Source organism: Mixophyes fleayi, chromosome 1 (genome assembly GCF_038048845.1).
Source record: "Mixophyes fleayi isolate aMixFle1 chromosome 1, aMixFle1.hap1, whole genome shotgun sequence".
In the NCBI taxonomy this organism is placed as follows: domain Eukaryota; kingdom Metazoa; phylum Chordata; class Amphibia; order Anura; family Limnodynastidae; genus Mixophyes; species Mixophyes fleayi.
The window spans coordinates 442,406,849-442,434,386 of record NC_134402.1 but is presented as its reverse complement, the minus strand read 5'-3'; the positions used below and the strand labels follow the sequence as shown (position 1 = coordinate 442,434,386).

The 27,538-nt window shown below is 40.8% G+C and overlaps 1 protein-coding gene across 2 annotated transcripts in view; it reads left to right on the top strand.

The window, feature by feature from the left end:
* Window positions 1-27,538, top strand: part of DCC (DCC netrin 1 receptor) — a 605,048-nt gene that overhangs the window by 302,762 nt on the left and 274,748 nt on the right. For both annotated transcript variants that reach the window (XM_075185502.1, XM_075185492.1), the window contains exon 5: window positions 1,452-1,588. In XM_075185502.1, coding sequence (XP_075041603.1) covers window positions 1,452-1,588 — 137 coding nt within the window. The remainder of the gene's footprint in view (window positions 1-1,451; window positions 1,589-27,538) is intronic.

Sequence of the window (27,538 nt, the reverse complement as noted above, 5' to 3'; positions counted from 1 at the left end):
TCCTCCCACACTCCAAAAACATATAGGTAGGTTAATTGGCTGCTATCAAAATTGACCCTAGTCTGTGTCTATCTGTGTGTGTGTGTTGGGGATTTAGACTGTAAGCCCCAATGGGGCAGGGACTGATGTGAGTGAGTTCTCTGTACAGCGCTGCGGAATTAGTGGCGCTATATAAATAAATGGTAATAATAATAATAATAATAATAATAATAATAATTCCTCCCTCTCTCCCCCCCCCCGCCCCCTCCTAACTTTGGTATAGGGATGTAGGAGCAAGCACAGAGTATTGGCTTAAGGCAGGCCTGTCCATCCTGCGTCCCTCCAGGTGTTGGGAAACTACAAGCCCCAGCATGCTTTGCCAGTAGACAACCTGCTGATAGCTGGAAGGGCATGCTGGGACTTGTAGTTTCACAACATCTGGAGGGCCGCAGGTTGGACAGGCCTGGCTTAAGGGATACCTTAGTAAGATCTTTTATTAGGTGGTAGTGCAGCTCTAAATCAATGCAAGTCCCAACTTCAAAGTGAATTGCAACCTTTTTCCAAGCTGTATAATCGAGTTGCAGATACACAATACACATTGCTGTGTAACTGGCCAATTAGACAGTTTTACATCTAACTCCCTGCAAATTGAAGTTTACTTGGGATCTTTCAGATGCCGATCAGGATGGCAGGAAAATCCAATTGTATGATAACCATTATGTATTGATTAACATTTATTTAGATAGTGCCACCACCGTACTGAGAATATTTGTCACACACGTCAGTTCCTGGCACATTGGAGCTTACAGTCTAAATTCCCTGTCACACACACACGGGTCCATTTTTTAGTCATCAGCAAATTAATCTACCATCTTCAGAGTGTGGGAGGAAACCAGAGCACCCACAGGAATGCCACGTAAACACAGGGAGAACATGCAAACTCCACACAGATAAGGCCATAGTCGGGATCAAACTCCTGAGCGCTGTGAGACAGCAATGCTAACCACTGAGCCACCATGCTGCCCGTTGCTTTTAACATCCATTACCAGGAAATTCCTGAAGCAAAATTACTCTTAGAATCATATCACTTTTTTTTAAAAAAAAAAACATTTTAGGGCTTTGCAACTGGTAGCTTAGCTTGGAGCCAACAAAATAGACATAAGTCTCCCCTTAAGGGGTTCATATTTTTAATACATTCTGCCCATGAGTATAAATAATTGCATAGAGTCAGGGGCTCATTGGCCAGGGGACGGGGGGGCATTGCCCCCCCGGTCCCATAGTGGGTGACCATGTGCTGGGTCACCGGACTACCTGCATTTTTCGTTCCCTTAACATGTTCCTAGTAGGCTGCTGAGCTCTGTCTCGATAGATGTATATTAGAACATATACTTATATAACCCTACGTCCGCACATTTTTCCATTGAAAAGTCTATTTCTTCCTCCATAATTTTTATGTTTCCTTTTTATTGAAGGACAAGGAAATATTCTTTACTGGGTGGCAGCAACCTGCTGATTACGAACGTAACAGATGATTACGCTGGGACGTATACCTGCGTGGTTAGCTACAAAAACGACAACAGCAGCGCGTCAGCGGAACTGAGCGTCATGGGTAAGTGCTGAGGCGGATATTACCACTCATTGTGCGGGATACAGTATAAAGCCTTTTACTTATTATTTCATGTGCCGTGTGTATATCTAGCGCCAACGTGGTTACTTTCCTTACCCGGAGAGTCTGAGCATTACATAGGAATCGTACATAACCAACATCGCCAATAACCTAATGTTTAATTACACATACGGTATTGTTAAGTCAACTACGAATATTCAGCATTTACGTTTTCCCAGTGTTGGTGGAGTTTATAATTGCCCTGTTGAACTGTTATAACAGCTAGTTAGGATGTTATTATTACGCAGTGGTTTTGTGCAAGATATTTATATTAGAAGGTTGTGTGTGGATAATAATTACAAGCTTTTCAGCAGTAAAAGGAACCGCTGGGTTTGAATTAGGTTCTTGTTATAGCATAAAGGAATATATAGACTAAAGCTCTGTACACACTACAGGTTCTTCACCCGAATATCGTGCCAATCACACGATAAATGACCGTTAAGTCCAATATGGCATTTGTGTTCCCACAATCATGTTTTATCGTTCCAAAGCACATTGCATCGTTTCATTTGATTTTATAACCAGACTGAAAATCTCTATAAACGATGGAACGATGTCGGGCCAATCCTGCAGTGTGCATGCACTAGGGACCAGCAGTGTCCATAGATCTCCATAGAGTTTACAGAGTCACAATCTTTTCAGCCGATGGTTATGACAGATGAAGAGCACAGATCTGAAGGTTAATCTTGTAAAACGGGTATAGCGTGTGCACAGGAATCGGCTGCTGATCGGGGCTTTAAGTCATTGGTAAATCGTTCAAGGAGAAATCTTCTCTAATGTACCTAGCTTAAAAGTGAATCTACGCAAAGTAGCAAGATTGCCTTAAAAGTCTTACAGTTCATTTTTTTCAACCTCCTGCCCTTATCACTCCCAATATATCCTGTAGAGAATTCAAGTACAAACATTATTTTTCTATGTCTTTGACCTTCTTCCCGTTGCAGAAACGGTGATGGATTGTAATAGCTGTCAATCAATCATAGCATTAAACTGTGTTTGATATGTGCAGAAACTGAGGACCTTCTAGGGCTAGTCTTTATAGTTTAGTGTTCAGTACATTCTAAATATACAATACTGATTAAACATTAGAATTCACAACGCACATCTCTATTGGCTAGAATTATAGCATGCCAACCAATTATTCTGTTTGCTTCTAAATATAAAGTATATAAAATAATATACTGTATGGTGCATATCTTTCATGATATATAGTATATAGTATAGGCAGCCTGTGCAATAATTTGCAAAATGTAATATATATGAATATAGGAATACATAAGTATGTTTATGAATCCAGCCAAGCGAGTCCAAAGACATTCCTCCAAATAAGTCTTCAAACCTTCAACTGTTCTCTGAAAACCCACCTCTTCAGACAAGCTTATGATATTCCTCAACGACCATCTTAATCTCCCTAGATCACCCTATTACCACCTTATACACAGCTAACACAAGACAACAACCCTCTGACCAACGTTGCCACAAACACAGCCCACTCAATACTTTTACCTTTGCATTCTAGCTGGTCCAGTGTGCAATATGTTGTAGCGCATGCCCTTGTGTTTCAAACTCCCATTGTCCTATAGATTGTAAGCTTGTGAGCAGGGTTCTCTTACCTCTCTGTATGTATTACCAAGTATTGTTTTATTATTGTTTGCTCCCAATTGTAAAGCGCTACGGAATTTGCTGGCGCTATATAAATAAATGTTGATGATGATGATGATAAGTTCCTAATTTTCACAGACAGTCCCTGAAACTGTCCCTCTGTCACTCAGCATGTTGTGTGCATTGCAAAGTATCGTGTTCCTCATTCTAGAAAAAGTAAAAGTTATTTAAGAGACGTCCCTAAAATTCAAGGGGATTGCTGTACGATCCTATACAATGGTCGTCTTAATTTTAGAGGTATAGTGGTCTGTTTAACAAAACCCAGTGCCATAGAATCGTAGCAGTAGAACCTTTTCTCTCGCCGCTGTTCAGCTCCTCGAGGACAGTGCCTGGCTGCGGAAAGAGGACTCTTACGGTTTCGCCAGCCAGTCTTCTGGACCGATTCAAAAGAAAGGATTATTGAAATAATTAATGCTTTATTTTATGTCCCGCCCCCCGCTATTGTCACCATGAGATGGCGATAGAGATAGCAGTAAAGTGGCATTATCAGCACTCCCACTGCCTCCGGTAAACAGCCGCTTCCCCGTAGGACCCCAGAGAAGACAATCGTCGGCTATAATTTTAATCTGCTCTGGGCTTTGATAAATAAGGAGGTCTTTCTCCCATAGTAAATAGACCCCATAGTGGCCGTAGTTCTGAGTAATAAATGGTATATAGCGTGCGCACAGACCCTGGGCTGTATTCTCCTTATTCTTTGTTAGAACACAAACGATCTCAGGCATGCATATATTGTGCCTGTTTCCTCTCCAAGCGGGTTGGGTACTCTTTACCGGTGCGGATAATTCTGTTACTTGCCGTACGGTACGTAGATATGCATAAGCACGATAAAAGGTCACATCAGAACAAATAAAAAAATGTTTTAGATCATAAAATAAATCAAACTCAATTAGTATAATCATTTATATAAAAATTCATTTTCGAACATAATATTTTAAAAAAAACTTTCTTTACTTTAATGACATAAAGATAATTTCAGTGCATACGGTAAATATAATGCAGTTAGATAGTATATGATGCTTGCAGTTTTACTGTGATAGTTACAGACACGCATACGTGTAATTGTTCATTTAAAAAATCGCGCTGTGTGGTCATCAGTCGGCATTTTCATTTAAGTGCAAAATATGCCATGAAACCAATGTACTCATACTTATGAGAAACATAGGACTTGAATGGGCTGCACCAGCATCGGCACACCCTCGACATGGCCTTACCATAGGTGGCCTACATTCAGCCACCAATTTCCTCCCCTCTTCCACCTCTCAAGTCCTAGGCAGCCGTAAGTTTTAAAATTGGCATAATGTTTGTTTCTGGGCATGCGCAGAGTATTTCATGCAAGATACGCTACGCAAATTAATGTCTGTCCGAACATGAGTCAGGCCCATTATGTCTTCGCTGAGACCACTTCTTAGTCGCTCTGTTGTAATCTATCACCACTTGATTTGCCGCCTGGCCATTATTTTGGCAGCCCGGTTACCAAAATATAGGCAAACCGAGGGGGGGGGGGGTCCTAGTGCCTGGAAACCCCCCTCCAAGCCTGGGGCACTGTATTATTGAGGTGGCTGGACCCTGCTCCCGATTCACAGCACTCTGCTTGAAAAGAGAGAGCTGCGTGCACCTAACAGTAGTGCACGCAGCATTGTCCATGTATATTATAGGGATAGGAAGAGTTGGAGAGCAGCCAAGTACTGTCTAATATTATAGCCACGCCCCATGTATGCTGGTCACACCCACTGGCGGCGTGGTGTGGAAACCCCCCTCTACAAGTCCTGCATTTGCCCCGGCAAAATGGGACTAAACAAATAATATTGACAATACTGCATAAACATAACAGAGATCGAAAGAATGAGTTCTAGTGACAAAACTTGTTAAGTTCAATCATATTTCATTTCACACAACATAATGCAACTACATGACAATGGCAATTTTTCTTTAACAATAATGTAAGATGACTATTTTAAACAGTTATTATTTGTTTATTCTGACAAAGGGAAGAATAGATTGTTAAGTGCCTCAGAGAGACTATTGTTAGCGAGATACAGAGATACACGGATACCACTTGGAACCACACAAAAGCCCATCCAAAGGAACGCACCACGTCAATTTTCTATAAACAAAAATTTATAAAAATGGAGTTAAAAGAATTATATTTTTCCTTGTTCTTTGTTCCTGAACACAATTCAAAATCAGCAAAGAATAAAACACTATCTCACCCTATAATTTAAAAGTAAAATACATAATTCTGCAACATTTTTGTTCCTCTTTCTTATAAATCTAAAAAAGCTTCTTCTATACACAGTTTTATTTAAAAAAAATTCATAGGGAACTGATTATGCCAAAATGTAAATGTCTGATCTGCTGCTAAGTAACTAGGTGGCCGATAATATAGCAACTAACACCCTAAGGTGCCTTATCAGCTATCAGACCCCACAGCTACCCCAAAAGGTGCTCTATACTTTACAACCATATATGAGTTACACCCATATATACAATCCCACAGCTAAAGAGACACAGATGGCCTGATTTTGTGCGTATCATCCCCAGAACCGGTCCATAGGTCACTAAATACAGCAACGTTCACTGTATCTTGGTACACAAAGGACACTTACTGCAGCCTACGATTTCTGGAGGGAACGGGAGCGTTTGGTCGTAGTCAACATTCAATATAGTGTGAGAAACTCAAGCGCACACAGCCCCATCCAAATCCAGCTCTGGGCATCTCAAAGTTACTTGTTTTTCTTTTGTTTCTCAGCTACAGGGCTATTCTAAGTCCTGATGAGTATTGATGACCGTCTCGTATGCATGCTATAACATGTGTTTGCAGTCAGGAGCAACTTTAAAAATACATTCACAACATCCTAATAAAAGTATTTTGTGGAAAAAAAATAAATGGATAAAAACACATTTATTTAGTTTTTTAACTATTTTGTCATTAATGCATAAGTTATTACCAGGTGACATTAATTGAATAGATTATTTTTTTTGGTGCGTTCTTTTGTGAATGTATATTCCATATAGGTACTGGACCTATCCTGCAGTGTCTTGTGTAGTGGAGCACAACAGACCTACACCCAAATTAATCAGTGCACGTGTCTTCAAATCAGCTCCTTGTTGAATTCAGGAGCGCACAGCGCTGATTTATGGGTGTTTAATGCTAAATGCGCGGGCCTTGATGAATCAGGCCCTGTGTGTGCAAATGCACACAGACACATTCCCACTGACACAGAGTTACACAGCCAGTTGCACACTCACACACAAATATCACAGGCAATAGGTGTACACACTTTCACCACCGGTAAAACATTCATCTCTACAGAGAGTCGCACACCCACATTCATAGTTTAAAACTCACTTCACAGAGATATAGAGTACTCACACTCACTTTCACAACTAGCTACGGTACTAAGGCCACTTACACCTTCATACGCACTAACGCAGCATCCGCAGCCAGTCACAAATCAGACTGTGAAACAATTCACCCACTTGTGCTAGTAACATTGTATCATTCTCAGCCTAATTCTCTCTTGATTGGCTCCAGGTGTCCTCTCTTCTCTTTGCATTCAGCACCTGTTTCAGAAACAGTAATAAGGAGGACACGTAACCCGCACACGTCTACAGAGGACCTGATTTGTCCCGTGTTGTGCACACGTCAAACTGTAGCAGCTGAATGTTTTCATTTCAAATCTCAGGTAGTATTGGTGACTTAAGTAGTATTCCAGGCACATGGAAACCACTTGTCTAACGTAAACACTATTATTGAGGGATGTGGAGTAAAATGTTATAAAGCCTATCACATGTTCTTCTTATGATGAGATAAACACGTTTTATGTTTTGGTACACGTTTAGGCTTAGTAAACCGCACAGTAACATAGTCTCACTGGTTATGTTATATCTCCCTGGTGGGGGTTTGTGAAGGAGAATGTCTATCATCTATTGGTCAGGGGTGGATGCTTAAGATATAAACAGAAGATTGATTTGCCCTTGTCCTGCTGACAACAACAGGACCTACAAACATGCAGAAACTACTGTATCAAAATATTGGGATAGGACCATGGGCTGGCTGGACTGGGCACGGTGGCTCAGTGGTTAGCACTTCTGCCTCACAGCACTGGGGTCATGAGTTCAATTCCCGACCATGGCCTTATCTGTGAGGAGTTTGTATGTTCTCCCCGTATTTGCGTGGGTTTCCTCCGGGTGCTCCGGTTTCCCCCCACTCTCCAAAAACATACTAGTAGGTTAATTGGCTGCTATCAAATTGAGCCTAGTCTGTCTGTGTGTATGTGTTAGGGAATTTAGACTGTAAGCTCCAATGGGGCAGGGACTGATGTGAGTGAGCTCTCTGTACAATGCTGCGGAATTAGTGGAGCTATATAAATAAATAAATGATGATGATATTGAGCTACCTTGGGCTGGGTCACTGGGCCACTTGCATTTTTTTCCTTTTGAAATGTTCCTAATAGTCGAGCCTTGCCCCCCCCCCCCCCCCTCCCAGACTAAAATAGGCCATCCCTCCTTTGATGGGGGTGCACAATCATTATATTGAGACATATTCACCCATAATGCTGAAATTTATATACAGCCTTGGCAAACGCTGTCTGCTACAGTGTACCCCATACATTACCTGTATATGTAACAGATAGACATGGCAAATACATTACATTCTCCAGCCCAACACTAGCTGCAGTCAGCAAAAACAGGCATTTAATTTGTCCCATTTAAAGAGCTGGTGTTTGACGAAGGGATGCAAGCCGCGGCTGCGTCTTATAAATTGGGAAGATAAGTGGTCCTGTGGGGGGAATAAGACTTCTGTTATATTAAACATGCCGCTGTCCATTAGCATGGCATTGACTGTAATAATACTGAATCACAGGGACGGCTACATTGGTCCATAAGTGGTTAGTAATGATGCAGGTATTAGTGAGAACGGCTCCTGTGTTCTGTTCCCCCAGCTGTTTGGGAAGGAGACGCATGATTGAGCAGCCACTCAGTAACTGTGAGTTATGAAAATGTCTCAACACAGCAGAGCTGAGGAGACCTGAGGGGTCTGAGAGCTGGAGGTCAAATCAATGAGTGTCTGCTGATGCAGCAAGGTGAAATTACACTCCTGGGAACCAGGGCTATAAATTGGGCAACTTCCCGGAAAAGTAATTTATGTATTTTTAAGAACCCACAGAAAGACTGATATTCTGCCTGCGTCTAGAGGGGGAAAAATAGTATCTCTTGCAGTTTTCAAAAATATGATGGTGTCAGACGGAGAGATATTTCCCTAAACCACAGAGAAGACAAATGATTTTATATATATTTTTAAATATATATTTATTTATATATATATATATATATATATATATATATATATATATATATATATATATATATAAGAAAATGTAGCAAAAGAAGAAAGCATGGGCTTGCATTTATGATACTTGAAAGTACATAATTGATTTAGTTGATTTATTGATATTGTGTATCAACCTTTCGATTCCGACTTTTTCAGTCAGACGGAATCCTTAGATTGGTTAATATCGGACTTAGTCCTTTATGATTGGCCGATGATACAATGATGTGCCAACACAAAGCAGGTCAAGTGGTTCCCCACACAAAGGTATAAATAGCCAGGGTGCTTCGAAGGGGTCAGTGGCCTGCGGCCAATCAGCGATAGGACCGTACAACTACAAAAGCTCTCCCGCCATCTGTGCTCCTCTAGAACTGGAAAAAAGAAATGGTTAAGACATCTCTCACATAAATGCAGGGACAGCGGGAGGGGATTTGTGCAGCAAAAGATACACAGCAACCAATGGAGGGGGATTATATGGGCCAGACAGGGCACCTCCCCCATGTATACTATTGGCTGGGAGATGTTAGCAGACTTCACCCCTGATAGGTAAGTGAAGGAAACATATGCGTTTAAGTGTGTTTGGCTCATATGATGTCAACAATAGGGACACCATTAGATATACATTTTCATATTATGAGTTGTAGGTGATTGAAAATAAAAATAAAAGAAAGGCATCAAACCAATAAACATGCACACAAGGATGCACTCACTGACGAAGACAGAAACTACTTTCTGCGGTGCTGGGCACCACAGTGTTGTCTCTTTGTGGAGGAGGAGCCACTGGTCCTACCCAATTAAACCACACAGGGATGATCTCATATCACAGGCAGCCTATAGGAGCACAGGTTGGGACCTCCTGCTACTACAGTTGTATCTCCTTTTGGTACTAATAAAAAATAAAAAATTACACATGTGTAAAATGCACTTTTATAAAAAAAAAGATACTAAACAAAGTAACAAAACGTTGGGTTAAGCTTCTGTATTGTCAGAATTTTCAGATCTACTTGGCAGCTTACTTTAATGTTTATTTGGCCCTAAGGGGCACTGTTTCCCTCAAGTTGTCAATGACATGAAATAGTAAAGACGGCCCTTTGTAAACGAGCTTGCAATATAGTTGTGGGAACAATTGACCCATGCAGAATGCAATGACAATTGTTGTGGTTCATGTGGAATGTGCGTCTAGTATAAGGCAGAAGCATTATCTACCACCAATAAGAAAGCAGCCATTGGAGACTGTCATTTCTGTGCAGCTACCGGTGATGTGGTTGGAATGAGGAGACATTGAAAGGTGGAGACATGAAAGATGAACCAGTCACTGTAGAATTGTCAGAAACAGTCAGCTGCTGGCAGCCATCACTGTTTTTCATCATGTACATCAGTGGAACCTCCTTCCTCTTCTACTTCTGGAAACAGATTTTGCTCTTGAGCTGAATGGGCACTTGTGTGAGTAGCGGTGTGCCTGGTATATATCTTTGGCATCATGCTCACTGCTGGACACAAAGACAAGACACTTGTTCCTCATGCCCACAGAAGCTGTGGCGGCAGTTGTCACCTAGAAGTTCACGGAGATCACCAGAGGAGGAACAGAGATGACGACAGTGATGGCAGTGGAACTCTCTGGGTCCAGCAGCTGAACTGTCTTTGGTGTGATGACGCTCCTTCATAACAACCTGTAAATTCCCCCATTACCTTCAGAATTTTTTATATTTATTAGAAGATGTTTATGTGGGAGGTGGGCACAGAGATGATTTAAAAAGTCCAAATGTCGTCCACATGCTACCCAATTCTGACTTTAATCGAGAAACCAGTGATGACATTAACCTTTCCTTTTAACCATTTAATGATTTTTTTTGTTTCATTTCCAATTAACAATGTTGATATAAACTTGTGAGATATAACGGAGAACAGTGTAAGAAACACTCTGTGTAACCTTTGAATGATGACGGAACATAACGCTCAATTGCATCTTTTCTAAATTAAAAGAATCTATAAGATAAAAATGCCATGAACTTTTTGTAACAGTAAATGCCGTAACAGATGTTTGCACTGTTTTAGCCCCAGGTAGTAAATCAGTTTAACTCTCTCCTAAATTGTTAATGTCCTAGGTCCCAACAGAGAAAATCTGTTTATACATCATTTACTCTGAAAACAACAGTCTGTTTTCCCTGTGTTCCCAGAAACACATTCAGGTCTTTAATATAGTCTTAGACTATATAGTCATACATCTGGTAAGTTTACAAAGGCCCAATATACTGTATTCACAGCACACCAGCATACAGATTAAAAAGTGAGTTCAATTTATGATATCTCGTGATTTTGATATATACAACATAACAGTGATATTCATCTATGAATACACTCTTGTAAATGATATATGTATAATATACAAGTGATAATAATATATGTGTGTAAATCCCTGTAAATAATATCTACATAGACTGGGAATTCTGATGATATGACTTAAAACCGATTTCTGATATCATTACTTCAGTGGTCAGTGAAATTTAGGTATTATAAGTAATAATGTACCACCTAATATCTGTGTTTTAAAAGTCACCTTGGATTTCTGTGATTTATATAGACTTATAATTTGCAATAAGGGATACAATATAAAATTTAAAATTAAAATTGAAGGTGTGACTTGTACAATTATAATACTATGCAGTGCCGGTGCTAGGTACTCATTGCCATCCTACCCTTCTCTGCTGATGCCCCGGTGAAGCCCTTCAGAGCAGGGACTTGGAACAAGTGCCGAGGTTACCCGCAGATGACAATGGGGACATCAGCCCCGAATAACAGGGGCGACATCACCTGCGGATGACAAGGGTAATGTCACCCACGGGTAGGCTAGTAGGGCACCCCAATAATTGTGGCGTCCTGCTGCCATGGTTGCCAGGCTTACTACATTCCACCAGCCCTAATACTATGTTTGAACCAAATTCATTTATTCCCCTTTTTATGCATCCCAGGATTTTATTCTGTTTTGCAGCTGCCACCTGGCATTGAGCTGATACTCAGCTTTTTGTCACATAATCTTTTTCCATCTCAGTTTTTCCCAATTGTATACCAGAGGTAATTTTGATCTGTGTCTTAGTGTCTTTAAATACTTAGGGTAACTTCATGGTAACTTTGAAATAACCCCCTTGTGACCAAATTATCATAAAAAAAGGTCAAATTTGTAAATCGCATCCCAGATCAGTAATAACTTTTTAACTAATCGTCCTTCAAATGTGGAGTTAAATGGTTTTATTTTTGAAAATGATCAAATGTTCTTATTTGTATTTTGCTGTATCCGGGACTATAAATTATACTTGATGATTAAACATTTATTTGCTTGATAGTTGATTATTGACTATTACCAGTAGTGCCGAGCTGGAGCCTCGGAAGCAGATGGACCGTCATCACCAGCCATCCCCCGACCTCTGGGGACCATAACTAACCCACCATCTGCAAAGACGATGGTTTGACCACTGCCCCCACCCAAATGACATTGCTAAATTCAAGCTTGCAGTGCAGATGATGCCTTGTGATTTTATGCACCTATTTCTCCCCAATTTATTATCGATTGTGCATATTTTGGAGGGTGTGGAAGTTTGTATCTTCTGATTGGACGAGCAGCGCAGAGCAAGGATTGCCTGTACTCTTATGCGTTGTATTTTCTTCCCACCTAAAAACTAGACTTTATTTCGAGAGACAAGTTTTTTTATATGAGACTAAAGAAGTGAAGAAGATGCATGGGGGGGGGGGGGGTATTTGGTGTCCAATAGGCACTAAGGGGGAGATTCAGAGATTTAGCGCAACGTGTCACTAGAACAGTCCTCGAGGCGCTGTTGAATCTCTGATATCCGCTCATTTTTTTCTACGACTTGCGCAGAAAAATATACGTCAATTCCTCACCGTAATAGGCAGCAATGTACCCATCTGAACATCTTGCTGAATTGAATCTGCCCCTAAGAAAGTGAAACAGAAAGCTGCATTACTGCTTTTGACCACCAGGGGCACATTCATTCTTTTCAAATATTATTTGGAAGTAGGCAGGGTGAATGGGAAGCGGGTGAATGGCCTGCACTCCCGGGAATCCGGGAAACCTACCCGGAATTAGGGAGTCTCTCTGACATTCCAGGAGAGTGGACAGGTCTGGAATACTTCCTCCGGTAACCTGTCCTCTGAACATACCTTATCCTTAAACAATATCTTGTTTTTGTTGTGGTAAGATTTCTGCAACTGGAAGATTGGCAAAACGTTTCACAGGTCTTTAGGCATTGAATTAATTATAAATAGAAATATAATGTCTCTTACACAGCCCTTTGCTGTGTGTCAATGAACATGAAAGAGAATCGGGAACAGAGACATAATCATATTGGCACTTGTTACACATTCAGTCCCAATGCCATTAAGTGTCTTTAAATGATATAGACGTAATTGATTCCTTCTGCAACATTGGATGTAGCTTTGAAGGGAATTTTAAATTCAATGTACTTTCCATAATAATATTATCAGGCGCCACAGTGCTCCGTAGCATCGTAAAGTAGGGAAAACAGGACATACATAAAACAGGGACATGCAAGGTAGACAAAATAAATGAAGACATGAAAGTGCATGGAGGACCCTGCTCAATAGAGAGCTTACATTCTAAAGGGAAGAGGGCACAGCTGAAACAAGAGGAGCGAGTGTGGCTCAGAGTGGAGATTCGGATAGTCGTGAGGGTGCATTAGTGTGAATAGTGTTATCGAGGATAAGGTCACCTCTAAAAAAGAGCTGGGTTTTCAAAGAGCTTCTAAAGATTTAAAGGCTGTGGGAAAATCTGATTGAACGTGATAGGGAATTCCATAAGGAGGGAGCAGCACGAGAGAAGTCTTGTAGGTGGGAGTGAGAGGTGGTTACCAGAGACAAGACAAGGCGCAGGTCAGAGGTAGATCTAAGAGGGCAGGAGGGAGAGTATTTTCATAAGAGATTTGACATGTATGCAGAGGTGGTGTTGTTGAGGGCTTTGTAGGTAAGGGTGAGTAATTTGAATTGGATTCTGGAGGACACAGGGAGCCAGTGTAGAGATTTGCAAGGTGGTGCAGCAGATGTGGAGCGGTGAGAGAGGAAGATCAGTCTTAAAGCAGCATTTAGGATGAATTGAAGTGGGGATGCAGGGGTGTCAGGAATGCCAGATAGCAGGAGGTTGCAGTAGTCAAGACGAGAGATGATGAGAGAATTTGGTAGCATGTTGAGTAAGAAAAGAGCATATTCTGGCAATGTTTTTAGGGTGGATTCAACAGGACTGGGAGAGAGTCTGGAAGTGTGGAATAAAGCAGAGGGCGGAGTCAAGTATGACACCAAAGCAACGGGCTTGGGAGACCGGGGAAATTGTGGTGTTATTGACAGTGAGGGAGATCTGAGGGCAGGTGGTGACTGGCAGGAAGGAAGATGATAAGCTCTGTTTTGGACATGTTGAGCTTTAGGTAGCATTGGGACATCCATGTGGAGATAGCCGATAGCAGATAGTACATAGCAGAAAGACAATTGGTTACAGAAGAATATAGTGTGGAAGAGAATAAGAGGGAGGGTCCAGAGGGTATGACTTGGGAGGTGCAGCTTGGAGAGAGTAGACTGCCTACCTTGTCTCTTTCCAGGTCTGGGAGTGTGACTGAGGGAGAATTCCCCATTGGAGAGAGCTGCAGTGGATATCAGCAATGTGGGTTATTTGCACGGCCATATTGTGCGTGCACATAGTGAAACATAAAAATGTAACTTGCAGGTGTATGTGATGTAATGCCTAATATTTTAATATAAATATTTTTTTAAAATTTTTGTACCTGAGTTAAAAAATCTTGTCCATTAATAAAGAGATTAGCTTAACGTGAGGTTCATGCATTCAGATGTACAATAGAGTCTCTGTAACAATAACCAGTGTAACTCTAGTACAATGTCGCAATTCATCAGCACTGTTGGCTTTAAAATCCGGTGAGCTGGGTGAGGAAGAGGCCATCAGTTAACATAGAGACCAGCCAAAAAACCATTACATGACAGATGAACCACATTCATTTATTCCAATCTACCTTCTCAGAGCGAGTCGCTCCTGGGAAGAGAGCTGCTGGCATATCGCCTGGTAACTTCAAAGAGTGTATGACAGATACGCCATCCAACATTTATGGAACAATCTTGGAGCAGCCATGCATGGTCTGCACTGCTGGCCTGCGCAGCACTTGTGACATTAGCTGGATTGTTAACCTGTGAGCAACTGGCTGACTTACAGCTCTGGCAACACAGCTCTTACTTCCAGATACAACAAAGAGGACAAAAATATTTCTTAATTAAACTGTCAGTTGTAGCCGTACTGTCCGTTCTTAGAATTAAAAACAGGTCAAGTATTTTATGACACTTTTTTCTTTTATTTTATGTACCCATTGCCTACACTAGCATAACTCCCAACATTTGGGTTAGTGTGTGACTGGATGGTGATGTCACAGATGAGCGCAGTCACACAGTCTATGTAGCAGGTTAGTGTGTGATTGGATGGTGATGTCACACAGTGAGCGCAGTCACACAGTCTATGTAGCAGGTTAGTGTGTGACTGGATGGTGATGTCACAGATGAGCGCAGTCACACAGTCTATGTAGCAGGTTAGTGTGTGATTGGATGGTGATGTCACACAGTGAGCGCAGTCACACAGTCTATGTAGCAGGTTAGTGTGTGATTGGATGGTGATGTCACACAGTGAGTGCAGTCACACAGTCTATGTAGCAGGTTAGTGTGTGATTGGATGGTGATGTCACACAGTGAGCGCAGTCACACAGTCTATGTAGCAGGTTAGTGTGTGATTGGATGATGATGTCACACAGTGAGCGCAGTCACACAGTCTATGTAGCAGGTTAGTGTGTGATTGGATGGTGGTGTCACAGAGTGAGCGCAGTCACACAGTCTATGTAGCAGGTTAGTGTGTGATTAGCTGGTGATGTCACACAGTGAGCGCAGTCCCACAGTCTATGTAGCAGGTTAGTGTGTGATTGGATGGTGATGTCACAGTGAGCGCAGTCACACAGTCTATGTAGCAGGTTAGTGTGTGATTGGATGGTGATGTGACACAGTGAGCGCAGTCCCACAGTCTATGTAGCAGGTTAGTGTGTGATTGGATGGTGATGTCACACAGTGAGCGCAGTCACACAGTCTATGTAGCAGGTTAGTGTGTGATTGGATGGTGATGTCACAGAGTGAGCGCAGTCACACAGTCTATGTAGCAGGTTAGTGTGTGATTGGATGGTGATGTCACACAGTGAGCGCAGTCACACAGTCTATGTAGCAGGTTAGTGTGTGATTGGATGGTGATGTCACAGGGTGAGCGCAGTCACACAGTCTATGTAGCAGGTTAGTGTGTGATTGGATGGTGATGTCACACAGTGAGCGCAGTCACACAGTCTATGTAGCAGGTTAGTGTGTGATTGGATGGTGATGTCACACAGTGAGCGCAGTCACACAGTCTATGTAGCAGGTTAGTGTGTGATTGGATGGTGATGTCACACAGTGAGCGCAGTCACACAGTCTATGTAGCAGGTTAGTGTGTGATTGGATGGTGATGTCACAGAGTGAGCGCAGTCCCACAGTCTATGTAGCAGGTTAGTGTGTGATTGGATGGTGATGTCACACAGTGAGCGCAGTCCCACAGTCTATGTAGCAGGTTAGTGTGTGATTGGATGGTGATGTCACACAGTGAGCGCAGTCACACAGTCTATGTAGCAGGTTAGTGTGTGATTGGATGGTGATGTCACACAGTGAGCGCAGTCACACAGTCTATGTAGCAGGTTAGTGTGTGATTGGATGGTGATGTCACAGAGTGAGCGCAGTCACACAGTCTAAGTAGCAGGTTAGTGTGTGATTGGATGGTGATGTCACAGAGTGAGCGCAGTCACACAGTCTATGTAGCAGGTTAGTGTGTGATTGGATGGTGATGTCACACAGTGAGCGCAGTCACACAGTCTATGTAGCAGGTTAGTGTGTGATTGGATGGTGATGTCACAGAGTGAGCGCAGTCACACAGTCTATGTAGCAGGTTAGTGTGTGATTAGCTGGTGATGTCACACAGTGAGCGCAGTCACACGGTCTATGTAGCAGGTTAGTGTGTGATTAGCTGGTGATGTCACACAGTGAGCGCAGTCACACAGTCTATGTAGCAGGTTAGTGTGTGATTAGATGGTGATGTCACACAGTCTATGTAGCAGGTTAGTGTGTGATTAGATGGTGATGTCACACAGTGAGCGCAGTCACACAGTCTATGTAGCAGGTTAGTGTGTGATTAGATGGTGATGTCACAGAGTGAGCAAAGTGCATTCACACAGATAGTAATTTTGAGGTTTGTAAACCACTGCTTTGATGCTATAATGTCTACACTTATTTGTTATGTAGTTGTAATAAGAAAATAATCTAATGCTTTTTTAGACAGCTACCTATTCACTAGAACCAGTGACATAACTGATGACTCATTCTCACAAATATTGCTTCAGTTGGTTCAGCTCCCAAACTGGTTGCATTCACTGACACAGGACAATTCCCTTCCTTTTATAGCACTTGTGATTGATTAAAAGACAAATAAAGATTTATCATTGGATATCTTGGAAGGATGCAAATCAATCTATCTTCTTTTCATTTGTTCCTTTGAAGAAATTGATTTTGTGAGGGTCACTGGGTGCCTTTGGCTGACTGAAGACTAATCTTCTTTCCAAGTTATCATTAGCATTTTGTATCTAGTGAATATGACATTTCATGAAATGTTGAGGTGTTTTGTTCAGCCTAATGATACAAACAAAGTGGCTATGGCGGATTTTATTCCCATTATCACATAGTATCGGTGTGAATAAAGAGACAGGACTGGGCAAGTAGATGCTTTTGAGATCTGCTTGATAGATTTATATTTAATGATACTAAGTGTATAAATGAACGTAATAAGAGTCTTGTTTGGCAGGTGGTGTTTTTTCTGTTCTGCAAATGAGAGAATTACTTTATTTCAGGATATGAAATTATTTTCTGTTGTCTTTCCAAATTTTGCTGTTTGAAGCGTACTTGTCTCCGGCACACAGTGTAGGAAGCCATTTATTAGACATGTTTATCCTGTGGGTTGGAATGTTGGGGGACATGAGGTATCTAATAGACAGCCTATCGCTAGGCAGCCCTCTGGGGGGGACGCCACGCCCCTACTGTGACATGACCACGCCCCCTGTCCAACTTAGACATTGTAAGGAATTACTTTGACATTTGCACCTCCGACCACTACAGGTCTCTGTATTTGCAAACCTGCCCTTAGATTTGCCCTTATGCAAGATGGCCAGTTTGGCATCGAAGAGGAACCATCTTGGATCTTGTTTCCTGTTTGGGCCTATAAGTGGCACTTCCTGGTTCAGACATGTGCTTGAGTATCCTGCTTGCTCAGCACCTGCTACCTGCTACACTACCTTGCATCTGGGATCACCCTCTTGTGTACCGACCCGGCAAACGTCTGACTACTCTCTGGATATCTACTCGGCTATTGGGGTTCAGATATTACCACTAGTATCGTTACAGGCATGTTGAGAGGTATGCTACAGGACCCTTTTTATGTGCTTCTGTGGCCCCCAGAGACCACCTTCCAACAACCGTCTTTATCCATTGTTTCCGTTCCAACTACTTATCTGTCAACAAGTCTGATTTATTGTTTATATCCCCCAAACATTTATGAAGGTAAAATCCGGACAAAATAAGCCACGCCCTTGATCCTCCCAAACTCAGCCCCTGATCTGCCCAGACACGCCCACTTCCAACCAATCACTTCCAAGATCTATCTGTTTGGTGAAGATCCGTCAATCAGGACATTTTGGGGGGATGCCACACCACCAATCGATTCAAACCACCCCCAGACCTGCCAAAATCATCCCTATTTAAGATCAGTCCAGGTTCCTTTCAATCATCAAAAACCTGGACTGTCTTGGGAAAAATCAGGACTGTATCCAGGCACGGTACCAGTGAAACATAAATAAATGGAAGCAATTAAACGCTAATTAAGCCCAATGGTCATTGTTTTATAATCTAAAAAATAGAAGATGATGAATATTCTAAATAAAGAATAAAAATAATGATTTGTTCCTCGAGCAGTGAGCCACTCACTGCAAATTCTGAAGGTATAGTATACACCTGAATATTCACATGACCCAGAGCATTATAGTCAGTGACTCCCGCGGTCACCTACACAAAGTCTTATCATGCAGATAACAGATTCCCTTTATATCCCTGCTGTACACGATTGTAGTATATATGCTGTAAGCTTCTGTCATGCTCTCTCTGTAGTCATAGACATCAAAAAACTACAGTTCAACACTTCAAATGCATTTGACAGCGGACCAGGGGCACGGAGCAGCCCACACACTCATTATATACTTATTCAAGGATGAGAGAATCGTAGCCGGGTGGTACCAAGGTGATTGTATTAATACACCATCTCTCCGCTAAGAATACATTATTCAGGGAAAACTATAATTTTCATACAATTACCGCTCAGTTAATGGTAATACAACAATTATAAACGGAGATCAAATGCTCTCCAATATTAGCAATCATCTCTGTCATTTTCTTTGTTATTGTAAACACAAACTTTTTATACCAGTGATGAGTAAGCTAGCTCGGCACAGCCATTATAACCGGTGATTATAGTGTTCTTTAAAGAAGAAATATAATTTTATTCCATCCAGTATCTCCAGTGCCTTCCATCTGGAAGGTAAAGCTTCAGATATCAGACATTAGTCTAGAAAACAACAACTTCTAGCTTAGACAGGGAATGTTCAGAATCATTCCGTATCCTTATTAAGCCTTCGCATTAAGAGTTCCCTCACGCAGCACGGAATGGAGTCATGATTTAAAAATACTTTTCTAATAAGGAGCGTGCAGGCGGTGAAAAGAACATATATAATATCCGCACACATCACTTTCACCAAGAAAAGATCAAGACAGCGATTAAATAAAAACAGGCTGATTCTCCTTTCAAGGCGCCTCTTACAGCATCTGATCTGAATCCAGTTCCTATGGAAATGATCTCTGCCCCAAAGCATTAGTTCTAACAATACACCATTGTGTTAGTCTTTTGTTTGCTTTTACACTGGTTTTGCCCTGTATTTGCCCTCTGTTATGATAAGTGCAAGTCTGTAAGAATTTATCAGTTAATTATGACAAGCATGCATACAATAAAAAATGATCTATCTATCTATCTATCTATCTATCTATCCCGTATCAATCTATCTATCTATCCATATATCTATAATTTGTCTATCTATCTATCTATCTATCTATCTATCTATCTATCTATCTATCTATCTATCTATATTGTATATATCTATATCATATCTATCTATCTATCTATCTATATTGTATCTATCTACCTATCCATATATCTATAATTTGTCTATCTATCTATCTATCTATTGATATTGTATCAATCTATTTATCTATCCATATATCTATAATTTGTCTATCTATCTATCTATCTATATTGTATATATCTATATCATATCTATCTATCTATCTATCTATCTATCTATCTATATTGTCTCTATCTACCTATCCATATATCTATAATTTGTCTATCTATCTATCTATTGATATCGTATCAATCTATTTATCTATCCATATATCTATAATTTGTCTATCGATCTATCTATCTATCTATCTATCTATTTATCTATCTGTTTCCTATCTATCTATCTATCTATCTATCTATCTATCTATCTGTCTCATATCTATCTATCTATCTGTCTCATATATATATCTATCTATTTATCTATCTATCTATCTATCTATCTATCTATCTATCTATCTATCTATCTATCTCATATCTATCTATCTATCTATCTATCTGTCTCATATATATATCTATCTATTTATCTATCTATCTATTTATCTATCTATCTATCTATCTATCTATCTATCTATCTATCAATCTATCTGTCTCATATCTATCTATCAATCTATCTGTCTCATATCTATCTATCTATCTATCTATCTATCTATCTCATATCTATCTATCGATCTATCTATCTGTTTCCTATCTATCTATCTATCTATCTATCTATTTATCTATCTATCTATCACTGTATGTAAATAAATAGTAGTGGTAATTATTACACTAATCTTTCAGCAATATACATAGATTTCTATGAACACCATGGTAACCTATTTATATTACACTTGGGTGCAAGTTTTATACTTTGCTTAGTACAATTGAAGACTGGGTTAATCGTGAATCATTATTGGGGAGACAGGTTACATGATGTAATTTTGCAACACAAACTTTTGGCCTGATTTGCATCATCTGATGCACGGCAGATAAACACAAATGAATAGTGACAGCGTTTGTTTTCTAAAGTCTTTTAATATTTGTTGTATGAACTTAGCAGCCGAAATGTCACCGCCGGCTGTCAGTGTCTTTTATCTAACTTTATTGTGCACCATCCTAAACCAATTTACATAGGACACCTGCTGCACGCGTTTCACAATAAACAAATGTCACAGCTCAATTTAGGCTTTTTGGGATGATTTAATCCACCCATCTGCATTATATCAACAGGGATGTCATTATTCAGAATTTCAGCGATTTTATTTTAAAGGTCACCAGTCAGCGTTTCCGTCCCAGTTACACGGTCTACGGTGAAATAAATAGCTTATGATGTCAGATCTTGGTCTCAAGTCAAAAATGACAAATGCTACAGACAATGAACTTAAAATGTTTGTGTAGCCTCTATAAGCCCTTTAAAAAAGAGAGAAAATAGTTAATTGCAGTCAGTAAGACAGGAGTAGGAATGACAGCTTTTTTATATACATGTTCGGTAGGTAAATTGCTGAGATGTAGTTACATGGTTATAGAAAAAGGTTGAAAACAGACACAGGTCCATCGAGAGCCATATTTCTCAAATTCAAATTTTGTTGACCCAGATAAGAAACCCCCCAGTTTGGCCATTGGTAATTTAGCCTAAGGGGAAAAAATATCTTCTTCTTTCTTGACCAATCGGAAACAGCCTGTGGATCAATCACCCAATAATATCTTCTACTAATTATAGCTACATAAACCATATTATGTAAGGCATCAATCTATTTTTAAATTGTGTTGGAGAATTTAACATCACCACCTCCTTTGCTAAGGATTCCACAGCGTTACCACCTTTACAGCAAAGAACCCTTTCCTATTCTGATGGTAACTTTTTTGCTTTGATCCACAACTGGTAACCCCTTATGCTCTCTATGGAATTGATACAAAAGGGTTTGTCATTTGTTATTTTGACCTTGAATATATTTATACATAATACAGTGGCTTTGAAAAAACATATTCACCCCATTTTTCACATTTTACACCATAGAATAAAAATGGATCATTTGGCAACTCTTATCACTGATCAATACAAATTTTTTGTTAGTGTCAAATAATAAGAAACCATAAAGCTTTTTTTTAATTACAAATAAAAGAATGGCAACAATTGAGTATAGTTACATGAGGAGAGAAGCATTTTAGGATTAGCCCCCGACACTATGATTTCCCAAGGATAATGTACTTGCAATAGCGCCCAGTGTTCGGGATTGATCAGAGATAGGTCAAGATATATGCCTGCTGATTTTGAGCGTATTGTATGCAAAATCAATCTGCACATTGGCAGAAAGGGAGCATACGCCAGTAAATGCAGCCACAAGCTTGCTGTATTTGAGCACAAAGGACCCTTACTACGGCCTACAATTTCAGGGGGTGAACAGGGAGGGGAAGGGGCATTTGGCTGCAGTCAATCAACAGCAAAGGCGTGCCAAACTCAGACGTACGCAACCACGTCTGAATCAAACTCTGGGCATCTCAAAGTTACTTGTTTTTCTGCCGTATCTCTTGCTCCAGCTACAGGGCTAGTCTAAGTCCTGATCACTAGTGATGACAGTCTTCTATGCATGCTATAACATGTGTTTGCAAACAGGAGCAACTGTAAAAATATATTTTATATTTGATAGACATTACATGAGGGGAATATTTTTTTTAAAAAAAATAATTTTTCTTTTACTGTTTCCTCATTAATGCCTATATTATTAACGGCTGGTGATATTAGTTCTATATATTTTTATTTTTTTATGTGCGTTTTTACATTTCTTTTGCAAATTTATAGTCAACATACGCGTTGGACCTATGAAGTTACTCCAAATATTATGGGGGACTCCTACATGCTTTGTTGCAAACTCTAGGTGAAATTTCTTCAACAGTGGTTTTCATTAGCTTTCATCTCTTAAAGTGTAGATTTGTAAACTTCCCAGGTATTGTGGTCCCGATGGAATTTTCTCCCATCTCATAAATGGAAGATTGTAACTCAGAGTTGCTCCCTTTCTCAATGAAGTTCTTAAGAGTGCTCTGTCGTTATTAAAGACATAGGTAACCTCAATTTATATTTTGGCTAAAAATGCCATTTGTTAAAATGTGGATTAGCAATTGTATTAGGTTATGTTTGTGGTGAGCATTGTTTTTCTTACAAATATTTGAACAATGAAATATGCCCCATCCCAATTGTTAAGAAAAACAATGGGAATTTTAACCATCCGTATCCAAGGGAGCAGCATGGAGCTTAAGGGCTAGATTTACTAAACTGCGGGTTTGAAAAAGTGGACATGTTGCCTATAGCAACCAATCAGATTCTAGTTATCACTTATCTATTGCTTTCTACAAAATGACAGCTAGAATCTGATTGGTTGCTAGAGGCAACATCTCCACTTTTTCAAACCTACATTTTTCTGTCTTTATATGTCAAGAGTTATAACGTTGAGTTATAACTGTCCCAGTTGGCCGTAGGTAAATGCCTATTTCTTAAAATGAACCTATGGCCCTCAGTGGCCCTGAGTTATCTAGACTAACTATACTGGTCTTTTTTGCCATTGGGAATTGTGACTATGTCATACTTAGCTGATAGCATTTTAACAGTCAGAAACACGAGTGCAATCAGCCACCCTCTTGGTTACATCCTTGGCACTAACTTCGAGCATTTACTGTCAGGCAGCAGGTGGTACAGCGAATTCAGATGATAAAACAACATCCAGTTCGATGATACCCAATCCAACATAGCAAATGAATTAGCCGTAATCGTCAAAATCACCCAGCTGGAATTGGTATAAATGTTGATAGTAGCTGCAGCCGTCAAAGCAAATCCACTTCGGGTCGTGAACAATACTGTTGTTTTAAAACTTGCCAAAAAAGTTTCAGGCGGCCCTGGAACCGATGACTTGTATGTTCTCCTGGTAATTTGGGATGGAGTATGCTAACCACTATATGGGAATGAGGACAGATTTATTGTAAAGCATATAAAAAACCCAAACATGCATCCAAATGCTGTAGATTTTCCCATTAGCTGGAAATGGTGTACTAATGTTATGCAAGGTTTAAGCCAAATGATTTGTCTAGCAAACCAGTTAAAAGTTTTGGCTTGAAGACTTGGATCAAACCGAGTACAACACATCTCAGAGAGCCCAGACTATGTAGCTGGGATGAACATTCTTTTTGTATTGTTAAGGTTTTCAGTGGGTTTATCTTTGATTTGTAGCTATATTTCACTGGGTTTTGCTGCCCTTGTTTATATGACTGTAATGTAGTAGAGAAAGCTATTATCCAATTATTGAATTGGTAATTGTGAACCCATTCATCACATACAGTCTAGTCAGAAGGAGACATTGCAATGCAATTTTTATTTTAAGGTACTGTTTTTCTTCTATTGTAGATTTTTCTCATATTGATTACTTGGATTGGTGCAGTGCTGGAACGGTTGAGCACATTTTCCCAGTATAAGACCCTCGTGGGACGTCCTGCACTAGAGTGGAACTTTAGTATTCTGTTCAGGAGCCAATCCATAACAGCAGATTGTACAAGGGGGACATACAATGGGAAGAGACAAGGGAGGCATAAACTTGGAGGAGAGAAGGGAGACATACAATAGGAGAAGACAGGGGGGCATACAGTGGGAGGAGACAAGGGAGGCATACAATGGGAGGAGATCTGGGGGCATACAATGGGTGGAGATCTGGGGACATACAATGGGAGGAGATCTTGGGACATACAAAGGGAGGAGATCTGGAGACATACAATGGGAGGAGATCTAGGGACCGTACAATGGGAGGAGAGCTGAGGAACATATGGAAGGAGATCTGGGGGACATACAATGGGTAGGAGATCTGGGGGACATTCAATGGGAGGAGATCTGGGGGACATTCAATGGGAGGAGATCTTGAGGACAAACAATGGGAGGAGATCTTGGGGACGTACAATGGGAGGAGATCTGGGACATACAATGGGAGGAGATCTGGGAGACATACAATGGGAGGAGATCTGGGACATACAATGAGAGGAGATCTTGGGGACATACAATGGTGGAACAGAGAAGAGAGACCAAGAAGGTAATGGGCAAATGGGGAAAAACAAGGTGGCCATTTAAGAGGCAAGGAGGTTAGTAATGCTACTAGTTCCTGGTGAGAGGGTACAAAAAGTGCAAGCAATAGAGACACACAAGGAGACACACAGGACAGTGATTTCACTAGTTTCTAGTCAATGGGCAGTCTGGTGCAGACAACAAAATTGCTGTTTCCATTAAATGTGTATGCGGGCAGCGTGGTGACACAGTGGTTAGCACAACTGCCTCACAGGACTGGGGACATTGGTTAGATTCTGACCGGGGCCCTATCTATGAGCAATCTGTATGTTCTCCCTGTGTTTGCATGGGTTTCCTTCAGGTGCTCCAGTTTCCTCCTAAACTCTAGGGCTAAATGTATTAAGCTGCGAGTTTTTGAAAAGTGAAGCTGTTGGCTATAGCAACCAATCAGATTCTAGTTATCAGTTATTTAGTACATTCTGCAAAATGATACCTAGAATGTGATTGGTTGCTTTAGGCAACACCTCCACTTTTCAAACCCCCCAGAAGTTTTCAGCTTAATTATTATTTTTTATTATTAGCCATTACTTTTATGGTGCCACAAAGTATCTGCAGCGCCGTACACAATATAAACAGTTGACCATACAGAGAAAAACAGAACAGGAAAAAAGTAAAACCAAGACTCCAATGGCTCCAAGTTTAGCAAGTACAGGGAAGATAGAGGAGAGGACCTGGAGTAGAGGCAGGAGGGAAGAGGGCCCTGCTCATAAGAGCTTACATACTAAATGGAGGGTAAACAGACCGCAGGCACAAGAGGGAGTTAGATGAGGGGAACAGGCGCAGAGGAGCACAAACAGAGAAGAAGGAGATGAGGAGAACAAGCGTGGAGAAGGTTAGGGTGATTGCTGGTAAGCATTGAGGAACAGATGAGTTTTAAGTGCCCGTTTGAAGTGGAAAAATTAAAGCACAGTCGGATAGAGCGAGGGAGGTCATTACAGTGAATTCTAGCGTGGGATGAGGAGATCAGTGAAGGAGAGGCGACGGTCATTGGTCGATCACAGGGAGCGGGTGGGAGTGTGAATGGAGAGGAGGTTGGAGATATAAGGGGCATTGGAATAAGAGAGAGCCTTGTAGGTGAGGGTACGGAATTTGAAAGGGATTCTGTAGGGGAAAGGGAGCCATTGTAAGGCAAGGCAGAGAGGAGAGGAGGAGGAGGAACGGTGTGAAAGGAAGATAAGGCTTGTAACGCATACATTTGATACTTTTACCCCCTAGTTGGTGTGTGTGTGTGTGTGTGTGTGTGTGTGTGCGTGAATGTGTGTGTGTGTGTGCGTGAATGTGTGTGTGTGTGTGTGTGTGTGTGTGGTAAGGAATTAGACTGTGAGTTACAGTGGGTCAGGGACTGATGTGAAAGATGACATATTCTCAAGACAAGAACACTTTAAATATTACAGTTGAAGAGAAAAGCAACACACAAAACAATTGTAGAAAACCGTCTGTGGATTTCAAGACAAAAGACATTGAAGCGAAAGTTGTACAGGATTCAAGTTAGTGTCTGAAATGAAAAGTTTTGGAGAATAGAGGTGGTGACATTATCAGGAGCACTGGAAAGTAACGGATTGTGTCTCGCCAGCTTCCAAGAACAGCCCCGAAGGTTTTGTTCAGTAAACAGGATTACACTACTATTTTTAAGGGCAGATCCTGCCTGACGGAGTAGCTTGGTCCCTAGCTGTGTGTACTTTGAAGCCAATAACTGTTCTGTATTTAATGTATTAATACAGGGTAAATCACAGCAGATGTCATCCTTCGCTCAGCGTCAGAAAGTATTAACTTTCTATCTCTGCCAGATTGGCATTTAGTAGAGCCTTTTTATGTCTGCGTTGCCAACTGGCAGTCAAAGCCGACTGATCCACTCCACTGCTTGTAGCCACACAAACTAATGACGGGGGAGAGAGTGCTGGAAAACAGTATTTATTTTTCATCGGCCTACGAACAGCACTATGAATAAGAAATACACTTTTATGTATCACAGTAGGGTAGAGATTAAGGATAATTGTAACATTCAATATGATTGTTATTGCTAAAGATGAATAATATCAACTTCTCTTATAGTCTCAGAACCGTGCTAGAGTATGTCTGCCATGTAGTGATCTTTATAACACGCTTAGCATGTCAAATAGCAGTTGTGACCAATGATTAATGCTGAGAAAATAAAACGTGCTGGCAGGCATTACTCTCTAAGGTTTTAGTATATACCACACCTGTTAGGGTGTAGTGTTGTGTTTCATATCATCACCATCATCACCATTTATTTATATAGCGCCACTAATTCCGCAGCGCTGTACAGAGAACTCATTCACATCAGTCCCTGCCCCATTGAGGCTTACAGTCTAAATTCCGTAACACACACACACACACACACACACACACACACACACACACACACACACACACACACACACACACACACACACACACACACACACACACACACACACACAGAGAGACAGGGACAGAGAGACAGAC